The 19,685-nt window shown below is 43.1% G+C and overlaps 1 protein-coding gene across 2 annotated transcripts in view; it reads right to left on the bottom strand.

The window, feature by feature from the left end:
• The window catches only part of SPAG16 (sperm associated antigen 16), a 775,737-nt gene extending 757,310 nt beyond the window's left edge, over positions 1 to 18,427 (bottom strand). For both annotated transcript variants that reach the window (XM_084819345.1, XM_084819334.1), the window contains exons 1-2: positions 18,341 to 18,427; positions 1,788 to 1,834 (exon numbers count right to left, since the gene is read on the bottom strand). In XM_084819345.1, coding sequence (XP_084675471.1) covers positions 1,788 to 1,834; positions 18,341 to 18,392 — 99 coding nt within the window. In that variant the 5' untranslated portion in view covers positions 18,393 to 18,427. The remainder of the gene's footprint in view (positions 1 to 1,787; positions 1,835 to 18,340) is intronic.
• Between the last annotated feature and the right edge of the window lie 1,258 nt (positions 18,428 to 19,685).

Here is a 19,685-nt window from a genome sequence, read left to right as displayed (position 1 = left end):
CACAGTCTTATACATGTTTAGACAGAAAAAAGTCCTACAACTGCCTGGACTTTTTTCTGTCTAAACAAGCATAGGATTGCCCCCTAAGACACTGTTGGTAGGCTGCTGGGCATAAGTGCCAGGGAGACATTCCACCTCAATTTTTTTGTGATACTATGTAAGGCTACTTTAAGAAGCTCAGCCTGACACCATGTGAAAACACAAGCTTGGAGAGCTTGCATCTCCAGTTGAAATGGGCAAGAAGACCCACAAACAACTGCTTCATGAATCATGACTTCTGGTCACACAGGACTGGATTCAGTAATACAACCTAGTTAGCCACACTAAAATGAGTGCCCCACAATGTGAATTCACAATTCGCTTCTTCCCCCCATTGCCTCTATGTCTCTCTCAGAAGTCTTAGAAGCCCATTTTGTTTAGCTACTTCTCCTACAGTGTCCCAGGAACCATAGTCCAGCCTATCCAGGACAGAACCAGTTGCAGCCTAGTTTTCCAAATGTAGTCATCCTCGATTTAGACATCAAGGTGCCTTTTAACCTAACTTCACCACCTTTGAATCCTGTATATGGATATCTACAGTCTCTATTTGATATTCTGCCTCGTATGTTTACTGTGCATAGGTTTGTCAGTTATATAGGAGCTAATTAATTCCATATTCATATAGTGCCTATTGTGAACACTTTTTATTCTTCTGTAACCAATAAACCAACTTCCTGAGGAATAGAACTGGTGTGTGTATGTCAGTCACTCAGACAAATCTGCAAAAACATGCTACTGCCAAGGTTAAAAGATCCCTCTATATATTTCTCAGATCATGCATATGCATACACACACATCTGGAGAGGATGCACATTAACATTATGCATCCTAGCGCAGGCACACCATAGGTCTTTATAGAGCTCCAATTTCTCCTCTCTCCACCTTAGTATACATGTCAAAAATGCCAAGCTATTACAGGGATCAAATCAGTGCACACTTCCATTATCCTATTTTGCCCCAGGCCAGAGGAGATAGGTCTACCCTTAGAAAGGGCGATTCAGCCTTGAAAGTCTCCCACCTGCAGCTATGGAAAGGGCTATGGAAAGGTCAATGTGACATTCTTGCTCTGGGGTTATACCTTTTCCAGCTTCCACCTGTTGAAACTGAAAAATTCCTCAGGACATCTGCCTCCACTTTAGTCAGTTATCCTCAGTGACCCACAGAGCTTCAGCCCTTTTACTCTGGGTCAAGGAGATAACCCACTATGATTAATTGGTTTCTTCTACCCAATGCAGGAGAAGTAAAAAGGAAATAGGATTTTTTAATGTGGTAGAGTAATAAAACAAACCAACACGTGAGATTTTGTATTTATAATAAAACAAATAAAATTTACTAAACACAGAAAGAGTTATATATACTATTAATACATTTATACTTGGTTCTGACCTACCTACCTACTCCACCCTTTCTAAATCCTATTTCCCAAACCTACCCCAACATCAGAGAGGACAAAAGGAGACATTCCAGGAGCATCTCAAGAGAGGATGTTGATCTGCAGAATCCAAAGCCCTCCCATTCCTCCGACACACCCCAGAACAGGGGGGAAACTATGTCAGCCCTGAATCTGGTATAGTTTATGTCCCTCCCATGGGAGCAGTGAGAGGGGAAAGTTTTTAAAGAAAAACAAACAGCTGTAAAAAGCTAAACAAAAAAGGGAAAGGATGTGCCTTCCCACACCTTCCACTCTGCCAGCTTCTCCTCCACCTTAGTTTCTCCCCCATCATAGCATTGTTCCGCCCGTTTCTTACCTCTTCATACTGATAGTCATCTTCAGAGCTTTCTGTTACTGTAACCTCTGTATGTGCAGTTAAGTCTAGAACAGCAAATTATGCTCATTTCAAATATGCCTTCATATGATGCTTTACTTTATTTTAAGATGTATATGTGCATTCTTTCCTAACACAGTGGCATTGAGCAAAACATACTGTGCACCTCTTTGTATAAGCAAACTCTATTTACTGCTGTCAGTCTGCTGCTTGACTGCCTACATACCCAACAGTGAAACCACAGCTATCCATCTGGCAACTCCTTGATTCAGGAATTCAACTTGCTCTTTTCTCCAAAAATGCTGGATTAAATTGTATTCTCTACTGTGCTACAAGCTGCCATGGTGTTATGTTTCCTGATGGCTATCAATTATTATTCATAATGCACCTGCTCACATAATTATTAATCCTAAATTAATTTTGGGTGGGGGACGAAATTATAGTTCTTGAGGTTATGAAGAAACACTTCTATTATACGATCTAAACATCATTCACTAGAAGTACATTGCATAATGGAAGTTTTTCTTCACATCCTCAAAAATTATAAATATTTCACACCTATGGAGGTGGAGCTAATTAAATGATGAAGCAATGTCAAGCATTCTCAAGCAGGAAGGAGAGACTTCACAAGGACATCATTTTCCAGCCTTTTTCTTTCAGGTATGAAAATGTACATTTTGATGGCCTTAGATGATTGTCACAGAGGTCTGTAAGCTGGTACCTGGCACTGAATTAGTCATCCTGATACTTTCAAATGGGATATTTTAAAAGTACAGTTGTAGCCCTTATGGCTGTAGAGAAAAAAAAAATCTTTTAAAAGTTTTCACAGTGCCTGGCAGTGTCTCAGAAGCAAGAAGGGAGCTAATAAAAGCAGGACTTCATGTGATCAGTATCATATAGGTCTTTATCCATACCCATTGTCTATCATTCCTCTCCCTCTTCAATAGACCACATACATCTAAATCTAGGTAACATTTCTCCCCACTTCCAAACTACTTTCAAAATCTTGGGAGCAGAATAAAGAAACACATTTTGGTGCCCGAGGCAAAAAACAAACAAACCCCAAATGACACCCACTATGCACACATTTATTTGTTCCTCTGCACAAGTCCCAGTGAGACAAACCGGTGTTATACAAGTTCACTACAATGGGGATTACATGGGAAAACATTCCAAAGGATTGTGCCCACAGGACAAGTCTGTCTCCTACTCTGCCATCTTTATAACATACCAAATCTGCCTTCTAGTGAATTAATGGCTGAAATGAGATATAGAATCATAGAATAGAATAGTAGGGTTGGAAGTGGCCTACAAGGTCATCGAGTCCAACCCCCTGCTCAATGCAGGAATCCAAGTCACAGCATCCCCGACAGATGGCTGTCCAGCCTCGTCTTGAACGCCTCCAGTGTGGGAGAGCCCACCACCTCCCTAGGTCATTGGTTCCATTGTCGTATTGCTCCAACAGTCAGGAAGTGTTTCCTGATGTTCAGCTGGAATCTGGTTTCCTGTAACTTGAGCCCATTATTCCATGTCCTGCACTCTGGGATGATCAAGAAGAGATCCTGGCCTTCTTCTCTGTGACAACCTTTCAAGTACTTGAAGAGCGCTATCATATCTCCCCTCAGTCTTCTCTTCTCAAGGCTAAACATGCCCAGTTCTTTCAGTCTCTCTTCATAGGGCTTTGTTTCCAGTCCCCTGATCATCTTGGTTGCCCTTCTCTGAACCCTCTCCAGCTTGTCTGCATCCTTCTTCAAGTGTGATGCCCAGAACTGGATACAGTACTCCAGATGAGGCCTAACCAGTGCTGAGTAGAGGGGAACTAGTACTTCCTGGGATTTGGAAGCTATGCTTCTATTAATGCAGCCCCAAATAGCATTTGCCTTTTTTGCAGCCACATCACATTGTTGGCTCATATTCAGCTTGTGATCGACAACAATTCCAAGATCCTTCTCGCTTGTAGTGTTGTTGAGCCACGTATCCCCCATCTTGTAACTGTGCATTTGGTTTCTTTTTCCTAGGTGCAGAACTTGGCATTTATCCCTATTAAAGCAGTGAAGCACTACTTGATTGGCAGGGGGAGAGGAATCAGCAAACTGAGTATATTCTCTCAAGCCTATTTAATCAGATTTCGCTAAACCTCCAGGTAGATTGCAATATTTCAATATATCATATATTCTCACAATAATCTTGTAAAGAAGGTTCAGAAGGTTCAGCTGGTGCAGAATACACCTACCCAGTTGCTTTCAGGCTCCAGGCAATCAGAGCACATAATACCGATTCTGTAACAGCTGCACTGGTTGTCAGTGTGTTTCTGGGCCCAATTTAAAGTGCTGATGATCACGTTTAAAGCCCTGAACAATTTAGGACCTAAAAGGGTGTACCAATATGAATCTGCCCAGACCCTAAGATCAGCCACAGTGGCTCTGCTCATGTGCTCAGCAGTAAGATCTGTTAGGCTGGTGGGCACAAGAGACAGGGCCTTTTCTGCAGTGGCCCCATTTTTCTGGTATGCCCTACCATGGAAGGTGTGTGTGGCTCCTTTCCTCACTTTTTAAAAAAGCCTTAAAAATCAAGGTTTTCCAGTCTACTTTTAAATGAATGGGTGCCCATTTTTTATAATTTTATTGCTATTATTTTAAATATTCTGTGCTGCTGTTGTAGTTAGCTGTATTTTATATTTTATTGCCTTAACATTTTACCTTGTAAACTATCTTGGAGAGGCTTTGCCTCAAAGGGCACAATTTTTTATATATATATATATATATATATATATGAGGGAGGGAGGGAGGGAGCAATCCTATCTGGGGGTGACCGCCTATCCAGTGCAGGCTGGGAGGAGTGGTGAGGAGTAGATCTCCTCCTCACTCCCCCTACCTAGGGTGCAACCCTATGGGATGCACCCTAGGTACTCGGAAGCCTGCAAACTCGGAAGCTTCTGCATATCCAATACAGAGCGGGAGGTGCCTTGCACCTCCTGCTCTGCATTTTAGCTAGATGGGTGATTTCGCCTGTCTAGCGGAAGCTTCAGGGAGGGGGAGGAAAGGAAGCTGGGGAGGAAAGGAAGCTGGGGAGGGAAGGAAGCTGGGGAGGGAAGGAAGCTGGGGAGGGAAGGAAGCTGGGGAGGGAAGGAAGCTGGGGATACCTCATAGCCCCACATCCCTAGTCTCCTCTCCTCCCCACCCCCAGGAACGCCTCCTTTTTCCCCATCTCTGCTGTCTGTTCCGCAAGCATGGAGTCGGCATGGTTCTCTCCGCACCAGCTATGGTGGGTAGTGGGAGGGTAGCGTGGCTTCCTGGCTCCCAACTCAGAACCCTGTCTATGAGCTCGGAGCCAGGAAACCGAACAATCCTATGTCCGCTCTCCTGGTGCTGTCTAGAGGACATAGGATTGCCCCCTCCATCTTTTAAACTGCATATATAGAGATACATTTACTTATTTAAATTGACTGAACAATGTGGACTATGGTATTTCCACTATGCTGAGACAGAAGTTGAAATCTAAAAACATGACTTATTCGTTGTAATACCCAGCAACAAAGTAGGAAATAAAACTCAGGATGTTGAATTGCCAGACTTTTTGTCTAGATTTACTTTTTGTTGTTCAGTCATTAAGTCGTGTCCAACTCTTCGTGACCCCGTGGACCATAGCACGCCAGGCCTTCCTGTCCTCTGCTCTCTCCCGGAGTGTGCTCAAGTTCATATTCATTGCATCAGTGATGCTATCTAGCCATCTCCTCTGCCGTCCCCTTCTCCTTTTGCCTTCGATCTTTCCCAGCATCAGGGTCTTTTCCAGGGAGTTTTCTCTTTGTATTAGGTGGCCAAAATATTTGAGCTTCAGCTTCAGGATCTGTCCTTCCAATGAGCAGTCAGGGTTGATTTCCTTTAGGATTGACTGATTTGACCTCCTTGCAGTCCAGGGGACTCTTAAGAGTCTTCTCCAGCACCACAGTTCGAAAGCATCAATTCTTCGGCGCTCAGCCTTCCTTATAGTCCAGCTCTCACAGCCATACGTTGCTACTGGGAAAACCTTAGCTTTGATTATACGAACCTTTGTCGGCAAGGTGATGTCTACTTCCAGTAAATTTATGAAGAAGAAAAAGCCTGAAATGACTAAATTTTAAATTGTATTTAGCTTTTCATAATTCAAAGACAAACTGATTGTTCTTTTAAATCGCATAACATATTTTTAAAAAATCACTCCAGCTGCTATCCTGGTATACCAATACTTTTGTATTAGCAACAGAATACACTGAACAGATCTAATGCTGCAATACCATACACACTTGGCTTGGAGTAAATCCCATTGAGTTCAATGAGACTTACTTCTGAGTAGACATCTTTAGGATTGCACTGTAAGGGAATGATTACAGGGGGATGTTGTGATTACAGAAATTACAGCAATGTTAATTTGCTACAGCAAGTTCACACATTCCACTTTTCCACAAGAGCCCTCTACCTAGAAAAGCTTGAGAAATACTGTGTGCAAGAAAAGTAATGGCCATTAGATATATATATATATCTATAGATATAGATATAGATATAACATGCATGCTTATATATGGTTTAACAGTGTATAGCTTCTTATTGCAGATAAGAGGAAAGGTTCCATTACTTTAGTTTCCAATAGCTTTTCAAGTCAATATTGGCCGTATATGGGTGATACCTCTATGTTCGTGCATATCCGACCAACCCACTCACAGGTTTAATTTGTGGACAAGAGAGCAATTTCCATGCCAAGGGTGAGATCTGATCAACTGCAACGGATTATAAATTCTCTACCCGTTTCCCACAGCGTCCAAGCAGATGCCTCTAGAAAGGCCACACGCATGCCATGTATTATTTATTTATTTATTTAATTTCTATACCGCCCAATAGCCGAAGCACTGTAGGCAATAGCCTCCCCCATTCTTGTACCCTATCAACTGCCATTCAAGGCAATGAATGCCTCTGAACCGAGAGGTTCTATATAGCCCCATGACTCATAGCCAATGAAAGTCTATCCTCACATGAATTTGTCTGATTCCCTTTTAAAAACTTGCCCCCTCCCCCAAGGTCTGGACCCATGTGGTTACTTTTCACGTACTCAGAATATATATAAAGAGCAATGCCCCATGGGCTCGCTGTCTTCAGTCTGTGACAGGGTGGAACATTTTAGAGTTGGAAGGTAGCTGAGAATAGATTCCCTTCCAAGACATTCACATTCAGCTCCCCTCTATAGTAACAGGGCTTCTTACTTCCAAGTAAGCATGAATAGGACTGCAGCCCTAATTGCTTACGGTGCAAACATATAAATGTTTACTCAGACATACAGTCAGGGCCAGAAATATTGGAACAAGGGTAACTGTTTTGGCAGTTGGCCTCTGTACACCACCACATTGAAGTTGAAAGGAAACACACCCAGATGGGAACAAAGTCAGGACTTTCAGCTGTAATTCAAGGGGTGTGACAAAAGTGAGGCACTAACCGTTCAGAAAGTACAGTCAATGGCATACACCCCCCCCCCATCATTGGTGGCTCATAAGTAATGGAACGAATGGCTGACAAGCAGCTGCGTGGCCAGATGTAGCCTGTTTCCTGGGTGCCCCATGACCCATCAAGCAGATAAAAGGCCTGGAGGTGGTTCTGAGTGTTACATTTGCCATGGTAGCTGTTCACTGGAACCCCCAACATGAGGTCCAAAGAGGTGTCCATGCGAGGGAAGGAGGCCATCATTAGGCTGAGGAAACAACATAAACCCATCAGAGAGACAGCAAAAACATTGGGAGTGGCCAGCACAATAGTTTGGAACATCCTGAAAAAGGAATTAACTGGCAAGCTCAGTAACAGCAAAAGGCGTGGAAGACAACTAAAGTGGATGACCGCAGAATTCTGCTCATGGTGAAGAGGAACCCTTTCACAACATCTAGCCAGGTCAAGAACACTCTTGAGGAGGTAGGCATGTCATTGTCAACATCTACAGTCAAGAGACAGCTTTATGAATGTAAATACAGAGGCTTCACAACAAGGTGCAAACCACTGGTAACGCTCAAGAACAGACAGGCCAGATTAGCCTTTGCCAGCAAACACCTAAAAAAGCCTGCCCACTTCTGGAATAAGATTCTTTGGACTGATGAAACCAAGATTAACTTGTACCAGAATGATGGGAAAAGTAGGAGAAGAAAAGGAACAGCTCATGATCCAAAGCATACCACATCATCTGTCAAACATGGTGGAGGCAGTGTTATGGCATGGGCATGTATAGCTGCCAATGGAGCCGGGTCACTGGTGGTTACTGATGACTTGACTGCTGATAAAAGCAGCAGGATGAATTCTGAAGTGTATAGGGCTATACTTTCTGCTCAGACTCAGCCAAATGCTGCCAAACTGATAGGACGCCGCTTCATATTGCAGATGGATAATGACCCAAAACATACAGCAAAAGCTACCCAAGAGTTTCTCCAGGCAAAGAAGTGGGATGTTCTTCAATGACCAAGTCAGTCATCTGATCTCCACCCAATAGAGCATGCTTTTCACTTACTGAAGACAAGACTGAAGGCAGAAAGACCCACAAACAAGCAGCAGCTGAAGGCAGCTGCAGTAAAGGCCTGGCAAAGCATCTCGAGGGACTCAGCCTTCCATCCTTCCGAGGTCGGTAAAATGAGTACCCAGCTTGCTGGGGGAAAGGTAGTCATGACTGGGGAAGGCAATGGCAAACCACCCTGCTATAGTCTGCCATGAAAACTCCAGCAAAAGCAGCGTCCCTCTAGGGGTCAGTAATGACCTGGTGCTTGCACAGGAGGAACCTTTCCTTCCCCTTCATGGATCACTGCCTTGTCGTGGCAAAGGGGCTTGCGTAACTCAGTGAAGCCATAAGCTATGCTGTGCAGGGCCACCCAAGACAGACAGGTCATGGCAGAGAGTTCTGACAAAATGTGGTCCACTGGAGAAGGAAACAGCAACCCACTCCAGTATTCTTGCCAAGAAAACCCCATGGAACGTATCACAAGGCTAAAAGATATGACGCTGGAAGATGAGCCCCTCAGGTCGGAAGGTGTCCAATATACTACTGGGGAAGAGCAGAGGGAATTTCCAAGTAGCGCCAGAAAGAGTGAAGCGGCTGGGCCAAAGCCGAAAGGACACTCAGCTGTGGATGTGTCTGGTGGTGAAAAGAAAATCCGATGCTGTAAAGAACAATATTGTTTAGGAACTGGAATATAAGATCAATGAAACAAGGTAAGCTGGAGGTGATCAAACATGAGATGGCAAGATTGAACATCGACAGCTTGGGAATCAGCGAACTAAAATGGACAAGCATGGGCGAATTTAATTCAGGTGACCATCATATCTACTACTGTGGGCAAGAATCCCTTAGAAGAAATGAAGTAGCACTCAGAGTCAACAAAAGGGTGGGGAAAGCAGTACTGGGGTACAATCTCAAAAACGATAGAATGATCTCAGGACGAATCCAAGGCAAACCATTCAACATCACAGTCATTCAAGTCTATGCCCCAACCACTGAGGCCGAAGAAGCTGAGGTTGATTGGTTCTATGAAGACCTACAACACCTTCTAGAACTAACACCAAAAAAAGATGTCCTTTTCATCATAGGGGATTGGAATGCTAAAGTAGGAAGTCAAGAAATCACCAGGATAAATAACAGGCAAGCAAGGCCTTGGTGTACAAAATGAAGCAGGACAAAGGCTAATAGACTTTTACCAAGAGAACACGCTGATCATAGCAAACACTCTTTTCCAACAGCACAAGAGGCGACTCTACACATGGACATCACCAGATGGTCAATATCGAAATCAGATTGATTATGTCCTTTGCAGCCAAAGATGGAGAAGCTCCATACAGTCAGTAAAAACAAGACCTGGAGCTGACTGTGGCTCAGATCATGAGCTTCTTGTTGCAAAATTTCGGCTTAAATTGAAGAACATAGGGAAAACCACTAAACCATTCAGGTATGACCTCAATCAAATCCCTTGTGAATATACAGTGGAGGTGAGGAATAGATTTAAGGGATAAGACCTGATAGACAGAGTGCCTGAGGAACTATGGACGGAGGTCCGTAACATTGTTCAGGAGGCAGCAACGAAATCCATCCCAAAGAAAAAGAAATGCAAGAAAGCAAAGTGGCTGTCTGAGGAGGCTTTACAAGTAGCTGAGGAAAGAAGGGAAGTGAAAAGCAAGGGACAAAGGGGAAGATATATCCAACTGAATGCAGAGTTCCAGAGCATAGCAAGGAGAGACAAGAAGGCCTTTTTAAATGAACAATGCAAAGAAATGGAGGAAAACAACAGAATGGGAAAGACTAGAGATCTCTTCAAGAAAATTGGAGATATCAAGGGAATGTTTTGTGCAAAGACGGGCACGATAAAGGACAAAGAAGGCAGGGATCTAACAGAAGCAGATGAGATTAAGAAGAGGTGGCAAGAATACACAGAAGAACTATACAGGAAAGATCTTAATGTCCCTGATAGCCATGATAGTGCGGTCACTGAACTTGAGCCAGACATCCTCAAGAGTGAAGTCAAGTGGGCCTTAGGAAGCATTACTAACAACAAAGCTAGCGGAGATGACAGTATTCCAGCTGAGCTATTTAAGATCCTAAAAGATGATGCTGTTGAAGTGCTGAACTCAATATGCCAACACATTTGGAACACTCAACAGTGGCCACAAGACTGGAAAAGGTCAGTTTACATTCCAGTTCCAAAGAAGGGCAACGCCAAAGAATGTTCAAACTACCGTACAATTGCGCTCATTTCACATGCCAGCAAGGTGATGCTCAAAATCCTACAAGCTAGGCTTCAGCAGTATGCGAACTGAAAACTACCGGAAGTACAAGCTGGGTTTCGAAGAGACAGAGGAACTAGAGATCAAATCACCAACATTTGCTGGATCATGGAGAAAGCAAGAGAATTCCAGAAAAACGTCTATTTCTGCTTCATTGACTACGCTAAAGCCTTTGATTGTGTGGATCACAACAAACTGTGACAAATTCTTAAAGAGATGAGAGTACCAGACCACCTTACCTGTCTCCTGAGAAACCTGTACGAGGGTCAAGAAGCAACAGTAAGAACCGGACATGGAACAACCGATTGGTTCAAAATTGGGAAAGGTGTACGACAAGGCTGCATATTGTCGCCCTGCTTATTTAATTTATATGCAGAGTACATCATGAGAAACGCCGGGTTGGATGAATCACAGGTCGGAATTAAGATTGCCGGGAGAATTATCAACAACCTCAGATACGCAGATGATTCCACCCTAATGGCAGAAATCAACAAGGATCTAAAGAGCCTCTTGTTGAGGATGAAAGTGGAGAATGCAAAAGCTGGTCTGAAACTCAACATTAAAAAAAACGAAGATCATGGCATCTGGCCCCATCACTTCCTGGCATATGGAAGGGGAAGAAATGGAAGCAGTGACAGATTGTATTTTCGTGGGCTCCAAGATCACCGCAGACGGTGACTGTAGCCATGAAATTAAAAGACGCTTGCTCCTTGGGAGGAAAGCTATGGCAAACCCAGATAGCAGAGTGAGAAGCAGAGACATCACCTTGCCGACAAAGGTCTGTATAATCAAAGCCATGGTTTTCCCAGTAGTAATGTATGGCTGTGAGAGCTGGACTATAAGGAAGGCTGAGCGCCAAAGAATTGATGCTTTCGAACTGTGGTGCTGGAGAAGACTCTTACGAGTCCCCTGACTGCAAGGAGGTCAAATCAGTCCATCCTAAAGGAAATCAACCCTGAGTGCTCATTGGAAGGACACATACTGAAGCTGAAGCTGAAATATTTTGGCCACCTAATGCGAAGAGAAAACTCTCTGGAAAAGACCCTGATGCTGGGAAAGACTGAAGGCAAAAGGAGAAGGGGACGGCAGAGGATGAGATGGCTAGATAGCATCACCAATGCAATGAATATGGACTTGAGTACGCTCCGGGAGAGAGCGCAGGACAGGAAGGCCTGGCGTGCTATGGTCCATGGGGTCACGAAGAGTCGGACACGACTGAACAACAACAACAACAACAAATGGGTTCCAGACTTCAGGCAGTCATTGACTGCAAAGGATTTTCATCCAGGTATTAAAGGCGATCCTTAAGTTTGAAATGATGTTGGTTTATTCCATTACTTATGAGCCACCAACGATGGGGGGGAGGGTGTCCTTCCTGAATGGTTAGTGCCCCACTTTTGTCAAACCCCTTGAATTACAGCTGACACTCCTGACTTCGCTCCCATCTGGGTGTGTTTCCTTTCAACTTCAATGTGGTGGTGTACAGAGGCCAACTGCCAAAACAGTTATCCTTGTTCCAATATTTCTGGCCCTGACTGTAAATCCCACTGTGTTCAGTAGAGTTTATTCCTTGTTAGGTGTTCATAAGATTGCAGTTTAAGAGACTGCATCATAATACAAAGGCATAACACATCAGTCCAGGAAGTGTATGGTTTAACAGCAACATTAAAGCTCTGCTGGAGCATTTAGTGCATAGTCTTGCACCACTCCCCTTCATAACAGAGTAAATGGTGCAAGACTATATTGGGTTTATGAAATACTCCAGCAGGACTTAAGTGTTGCTGTTAAACTATTCACAGCAATGGTGTGTTGCTATTTTTGCTACAGGAGGGGATTGGGGGAAGCTTTAATTGAAACTCCAGCTGGGGGAATTACTAAACACATTATTCACCAGGGTGGCCAAATGGTGGCTCAGGAGCCACATGTTGCTCTTTAACTGTACTGTTGCCGTTCTTGAGCCATCAAAGGTGTTCATGCATTTTGCAGCTCCAAGCATCCACCCTAAGATGCCAACAGGGCGATCCCTGCCCTCTGAGGCCACATGGGCTGCTGCTGCCAATAAGGGCAAAGGGGAAGCATCTGGCATGCAGGAGAGTAAGTAAAGAAGCATTTACAACAACATATTCCTGAAGAGGAAGATGACTGCTGAAGAAGCATGAAGGGGGAGGATACAGAAGCAGAAAGCTGGACTAGATGGACCCTTGGTCTGATCTTATGTTCTTATATTTTAAGCAGTTGCCTAAGGAGGGTAGACAGCATAAAAAGGAGGAGAGAGTCACTGGTTGCTAAAAAGGAGAGAGAGCAGGGTCAAACAAAAAGGAACATATACAAGTCCAGGGCAGAGAGAATAGAGAGGAGGTTAGGCTGAGAAGTCCTGGAGAAAGGAGAGGCCAGGCAATATTGCCCCCTTTAAGGTACCAGTGGGCACTTTGCAGGACTTAAGTTCAAATTATGAGCCCCTCCACCCTTTCTCCTCCACCCATGCTCTGTAGGCCTCACCTAGGAAGGGGGTATTATTCTCCCCACCCCCCAGGCCTTTTCACAGCACATTAGCCCAGAGGGAGAGATTAATGTGCACTTTCCCCATGGCTTTCCCATCCCACCATTCTGCTCTGTATACTTCAACTGGGAAGGGGCAGATTAATCTGCCCCTCCAAGGCCTTTTCAGCTGTCCTGCCTCAGTTTGCTCTTAGTTTTCTCTCACTGAGAACCTGCATTCTGATTCTGCCTAAACTAGTTCAAACATAGTTGTATTTTCTAAAGTAATATGCAAAGGTAGTTGTGTTTTGTCTGCCTAATTTGTAAATCAAGCAAATATTTGTGTAGGGACACAAGCTTGTTTGAAAGTATTTTTTTTCTTATTGTAATTTTAATTTGACTGGTTAATAATCGCTACATAAAAAAAATAAATTATTTCATCTAAGGGAGCAATTCTATGTCCCTCGGACATAGGATTGTTCGGTATGTAGGCTCCAAGGTCAGAAACAGAGCTCTGACCTCAGAGCCCAGAAATTCCCACATTCCCCGCCTCTGCCCCCTCGTAGCCAGCATTGTTCTGGCTACATCTCCACGCTTGGAAACAGAGGGCAGAAACAGGAAAAGGGGGCATTCCTGGGGACCGGGAGGGAGGAGACTGGGGCTGCAGCCATACAACATTTCCTATGGCTGCCCTAGCCCCCTTCCCTCCCCCTCCAAAGCACCACTGCTAGATGGGCAAAATCACCCATCTAGCAGAAATGTAGGGCAGCTGGAGAGCAGAGGGGAAGACCGCCTCCACACTCCAGCCACCTTGCACTGGATACTCCAAGTTTGGAGGCTGACAACTATCTTCATAGGACTGTGCCCTAAATTGACTTCACCAAAATCAATATCACGTACTTCAGAAAAGAAAAAAATTAAAATGGAAGCTGGAATGACTGGAACACCGCACACTTACACTATAACAACCAGCTAAGTAGAACGCCCACCGTGTAACATTTGCACTATAAAGCACCAAAAAGAAAAGAGAACATTTATGCCAAGTGCATTCTTCTCTCACCACTGGGAGATGTCAACCAGTTTCCATATACGCAGGATGGATTCCAGATGGTAAGAATACATGTTTCACAGAAACCTGAATCCCAGAAACTCTCATTTCAAAAATTAAGCCAAACTTCCCTAACTTTTTGCACTTTGAGAGCAATCCGTATCACATATCGATTACAAAAAAAAGAGAAACTATGAAAAGAGAAAATATAAACAAAGGATTTTAAAATATCAGGAAAAGACTTGATCCCTGCCATATACATTATGGCAAAAGTAAAGGGATGGGGGAGATGTATTCATAATAGCTAAATGGCCTTTCTGTGAATAGAAGCAATATAACTTGGAATGAATGATGCCAAGGGCAAATAAGGGAAAGTTGCGGCCTGTTTTGAGGCTCTCCTGGGTTTGGGAGCTCGGTGCAGATTTGTATGACAGGGATTCCTGCATTTTTTCATGGGAAAGGCATTCAGTAATGCTGATTTTGTTTTGTCATATTGATTTTGTGTTTTCATTTTATCTTCCTGAGAAGACAGCTAGTACAGTAAATCCAGAAGCCTGGTAACCTCTGGAGAAGAACTACCTATTTGGAAGGAGGAATTCATAGAGACCTTGGTTGTTCTTTGGGCTGTCCAGTCATCTATAACAAACGTTTTTTACAATACCATGTAGACTTGCTTCGTGAACTCTGTATGAATCGCCCCAAAGGAGTCTGGTTGCAAACATAGTATTGTGAGTGCAGTACAAAAGCACCTTTACTCTGTGCTGATGTTTGTGTTTTCAAGAACAGTTTAACCTATTTCACAAGCCAAGGCATATTAAGATTAGTTGGTATAGGAACTTCCGGTTGGAACTAATGTCACCCTCACAGCAGCCCGCAGAGCCTCCGCGGGACACTATCTCAAACAGCTTTTCAAAAGGTTGAAAAATCTTTCATCTCCCCCCTGGAATTAAAAGGAGGGCAAGGCCGCAGTTGGATGAGATCTTGGAGAAAAGTACTCTCCGCGAAGAAGCGGGGGGGGGGGGTGGATTCCGAGACTACCCTCCCAGAGCATAAACATCGCAAAAAGCTGTTCTGAAACTCCTAATAGGAGAAAACAGGGCAGATGTATTCCATTGTAATATATGGATTAAGAAATATCAACAACATCTGAGGGATGGTTTAAGAAATATCAACAATATTTGAGAATATCTGAGGATCTGCAAGATTTGTTTGAAGAGAAACATGGCTACAGCGAGGAGAAAGAAAGGAACTGCATCACCGCCCACTCCTCCCATACCTCCACTGGCAAAGGCTCCGAGAACAGAAGATATAGGGGAATTATTTACTTTGATAAAAACTTTATCTTCGCAATTTGCGGAGCAAGCCAAGAGGTTGGATTCAATCCAGAATTCCATCACCGCCCTGCAAGGGGCTGTGGATTTAATTAACACTTCTTGGCAAAAAATGGAGGCGAAGGTTAACGAGCTACAAAATAGGCTGACAATGAACGAAACTATGACACAAGTTTTTTTCAAAAATTTATCTGCCAGAATTTCCCAACTGGAGGCCTTCACGCGCAGATCCAATGTATGCATTATTGGTATTAAAAATCTGCCTAGAGATGTAAATTTGCCTAACTTTGTAGACAGGTTTTTGCATGAGATACTCCCTGTGCCATCTGATTATTTATTTGATACTGAGCAGGCATTTCGTGTGCCAATTGCTAAAGGCTATACGATTATAGTCCAATTTGCAAGAATCTCCACAAAGAATTATATCCTGCGTTTGGCAAGAGAGGGTGGAAATCTTTTTTGGAAACAAGATAAAGTTATGTTATTTCCGGATTACATCAAAGAGGTGGCTGATAAAAGAAGGCAATTCATCAAGGCAAAAAATATGGAAAAACAAATGAACTTACAATATCACTTAAAATATCCTGCTACATTTTGCATTGTTTCTGAAGGTCAGATGAAGAAGTTCCTAAATCATGAAATGGCGGAGGCATAGCTGAACGTAAAAATGCGTGAGATTTCTGTTCCAGCCCCATTAACTGGAATCTTTAAACAAGTTTTGTTAATTGTTTATGTTTAGTCTGCATGATTCAGGCTAGGTCAGAGATATCTGATTATACATACATTTGTTTGCTGTCTTTCATTCTTCTTTTTTTCCTTTAAATTCTCATTATGATATGCTGTATTTAAATATATTGTTTGAGGGTGTATTGTGCACACTCATTTATATATCTAGTATAAAATATGTTACTGACTGTTGTAAGGTTGCTTTCAAGTTTTATTATTATATAACATTATAATTTAATCTCTTTTTTTGCTGTTGTTATTATTATTATTATCATCATCATTACTATAAGACTACTAAGTAAGATTTTTGGTTGGTTAAACTGTTAAGCTTTATTATTACTATTATATTCTAACTTAGGGGCAATATATGGTTGCTGGGAATGAATTGTAGGCCTGCTTCCTTGCTATAAGACTGATGATATGATATTGAAATATAAGGTTGATTATCAAATTGTAATATTGCTAATGTTATAGGTATAGTTTCCAAATTAGAATGGGATCTGAAGCCCGTATGTATTGGAGTTTAATTTTAACTCTTTAAAAAAGAAGGGGGGGAGGATCTTTCTTTTTTTTTCTTTTTCCTTTCTTTTTTTTTTCCTTTCTTCTTCTTTTCCATATATTGTGTCCTCCTAAGAATATTGTATTGTTAGGAAATTGTAGTTATTGCTCAGGTTGTTGGTATTGTTTATTTCATTTAGAAAGACAAAAATAACAAAGACAAAAGACATTTATAAAGACAAAAAGAAATAAAAAATATAAAAAAATATTCTCAAAAAAAGTATGGCTAGCTGGGGAATGCTGAGAGTTATAGGCCATTTTCCTGTCTAAACATGCATAGGATTGTGCTCTAAAGCTACAAACCTATGCATAAAAAGGTATTTTATTTTACCCATTTAACTCACTAGCTTAATTCTGAATAAACATGCGTAGGACTAGGTTGCCAACATACCTGGGATCAAGTCCCACTGAACACACTGGAACTTAGTTCTGACTAATCATGCATAGGAATGGGCTCTGCTTACCTTTACAAAATGCATGTATTGTTGCCATGGAAACTCCTGCCCTATCTCAGCTGCTCTTGGAAAAAGCTGTCCTGAAAGTCTGAGAGAAGAGTTGGGCAGGACGGTGGAAAGTTTTTAAAGGTACTTTTAAAACAAATCACGGTAAATCTTGTACATGTCTACTCAGAAGTAAGCCCCACTGAGTTCAATAGAGTTTACTCCCAGGTAAGTTAGTATAGGACCACATCCTGAGTAGTCTTCAACAGAAGTTGGCAGGATTTAGGAGAACTATGATGTCATTTTATATAGTTACACAGGGATGCTCAACCCCTGTGTGAACCCACCCCCGCCCCACCCCACCCCACCCCACCCCACACCACACCCCTGAAAAAATCAAGCCCTCTGTGGAAAGTTGAGGTATGAAATATAACGATACTCTAAAAGATCAAACCAAATAAAAGTAGCAACGGGAAACCCAAAACTTATGTTAATATAGACATCACTGAGAGACACAAATTGAAAGTTAGCCAATTCGTATAAAATATCCATATTACTATTACAAAAGTAATTTAAATAACCCATGTATCACTTGGAAATACTAGAAACCAAAGGTGTTAGCTTGTTAACTCTATAAAACTGTAAAATGTATGTGGTAAGAGGAAGGTCTGTTTTCTTTTCTTGGATTCCTTTTTCAATGCAAGATCTTACATGGCATTTCGTATGCAAAATATAAGTACTTGGTTTGAGTTAATTATCTTTCTTCACTCCTGTGAAATTATCATTCTCATAAAAGAAAAGGAAATTGTTTTTAAGATACGTACAGCAGAATCCTATGCGTGTTTACCCTGAAGTAGGCCCCACTAAGTTCAAAGGGGCTTACTCCCAGGTAAGCGTGCATCGGATTGATGCCGCAGTTAACGATATCCACGCAGCTGTCCGTGTCAATCCATCTAGACAGATAATTTTTTAAAAAACACACACACCTAGAGTGACGGGCTTGCGTAGCAAGCAGCAAGATGCAAGGAGGGATGCCTTCTCCCCTCCGAAGCTACTGAGGCTTTCCCCCAACCCAGCGAAGCTCCCTCCCTTTCTGCTATTCAACATCTGCTGTTTCTTTTCACCCTCTGGCGCTTCCCCGGGGCAAGCGAGGGAGGGAAGAGAAAACAGCGAAGGATACGCTGCAGGCAGAAGGTGCCCTCCGTGGTCGTCACCGTCGTAGCCTCCTCCATGGCCGCCTCAACGCCTTTCCTCGCCTCCCCAACGCGTTCGTCGGTTGCTACTGGCAACCCTGACGCCAGCTTCCGCTCTGACTCGCCGTCTAGCTAGAGAGGCTAACATCCGTCCACCCAGGCCCGGCCTGAACTTCCGCTATAGATTAAAAGGCGTGATTTACTATGGACGGTGAGGCCGGGGCCGCTCTATCCCGTGGCGTCTCCGTGATGAGAGCCCCTGGGCTTCGGGGTTACCCGTAGCAACCAGAAATGTGTCTTTACCTCCTTTTCTGAATAATGTACATGTCGGCTTTGTTCGAATGCCTGTCGGTAGCTTTTTCATAGTTTAAAGCACGGTGCAATATGAAAGCCATCTAATCTTAATTAATATGCCTCGGCTTGTGAAACAGCTTAAGCTGTTATTCAAAAGACAAACATCGGGATATGCTTTTGTGCGGCACTCACAATATTGGGGTTGCAACCCGATTGCTTTGGAGCAATGCATGGAGTTCACAAAGCAACCCTGCATTGTTTTGTGAAAGGCTTGTGCTGCACCCAAGGACCCAGCTTTCTAGGAATTCTTCCTTCCCACTTTGCCTTTTCACCAGGGGAAAAGGAAGCACAATTTTACGCCAGACATGTCAGTAAAGACGGGACTGAGATTATGACCCCTCCTCTCCTCCTTTGACACCATCATATAATCTCGTAGGGAATTCTCAGGTTTATAGGCTGCACTGTTTTAAACGGATCACCTTATTGAACTCCTCTCTAACCCCCCAAAATAACATATCACCCGCACAGAGAAAACTAGCACCTTCAGAAGAAGGCTAGGTTAGAGGTCTTCTCCCTGACCCACTAATTTTCTATACGCAGAGACTTTTGTGTCATGGAGGAACGTTCAGTTATGTTGAACTGCCCACCTGCATATGGAAGTCCTACGTTCCAGACCATTTTAGTGAGAAGAGTAAGGCCACAGTTTACGGAGGGCTGGGCAGGAGGGCCTTGTTACCATTAGCAGTGTGCAGCTAGGGTCAGACATCAGGGCTGAAGTCCAAGCCACCTGCACTCCAAGAGGCCCCCAAATGACCATCTAAAGGGCAGCACGTTATGGGTGGGGGGCAGGCAGAGGCAAACAGGCAGTGCATCAGCAACTGGGCCAGCACAGACATGGGGCGGCCCAGCACAGCTCATGCTACTCACCACAGCATCCTTCCTTTTTATTTTTAAACATTTTAGAGTTAGGGAGCAATCAACTGGTCATATATGTGGTTACACTTGCTCATTTTATTATTTTTACTTTAAAAATATATT

The sequence above is a fragment of the Heloderma suspectum genome, chromosome 1, assembly GCF_057233095.1.
Source record: "Heloderma suspectum isolate Gila_16-S chromosome 1, 16-S_ref, whole genome shotgun sequence".
Taxonomy (NCBI): Eukaryota; Metazoa; Chordata; class Lepidosauria; order Squamata; family Helodermatidae; genus Heloderma; species Heloderma suspectum.
This window is presented reverse-complemented; position numbering and strand designations above follow the sequence as displayed.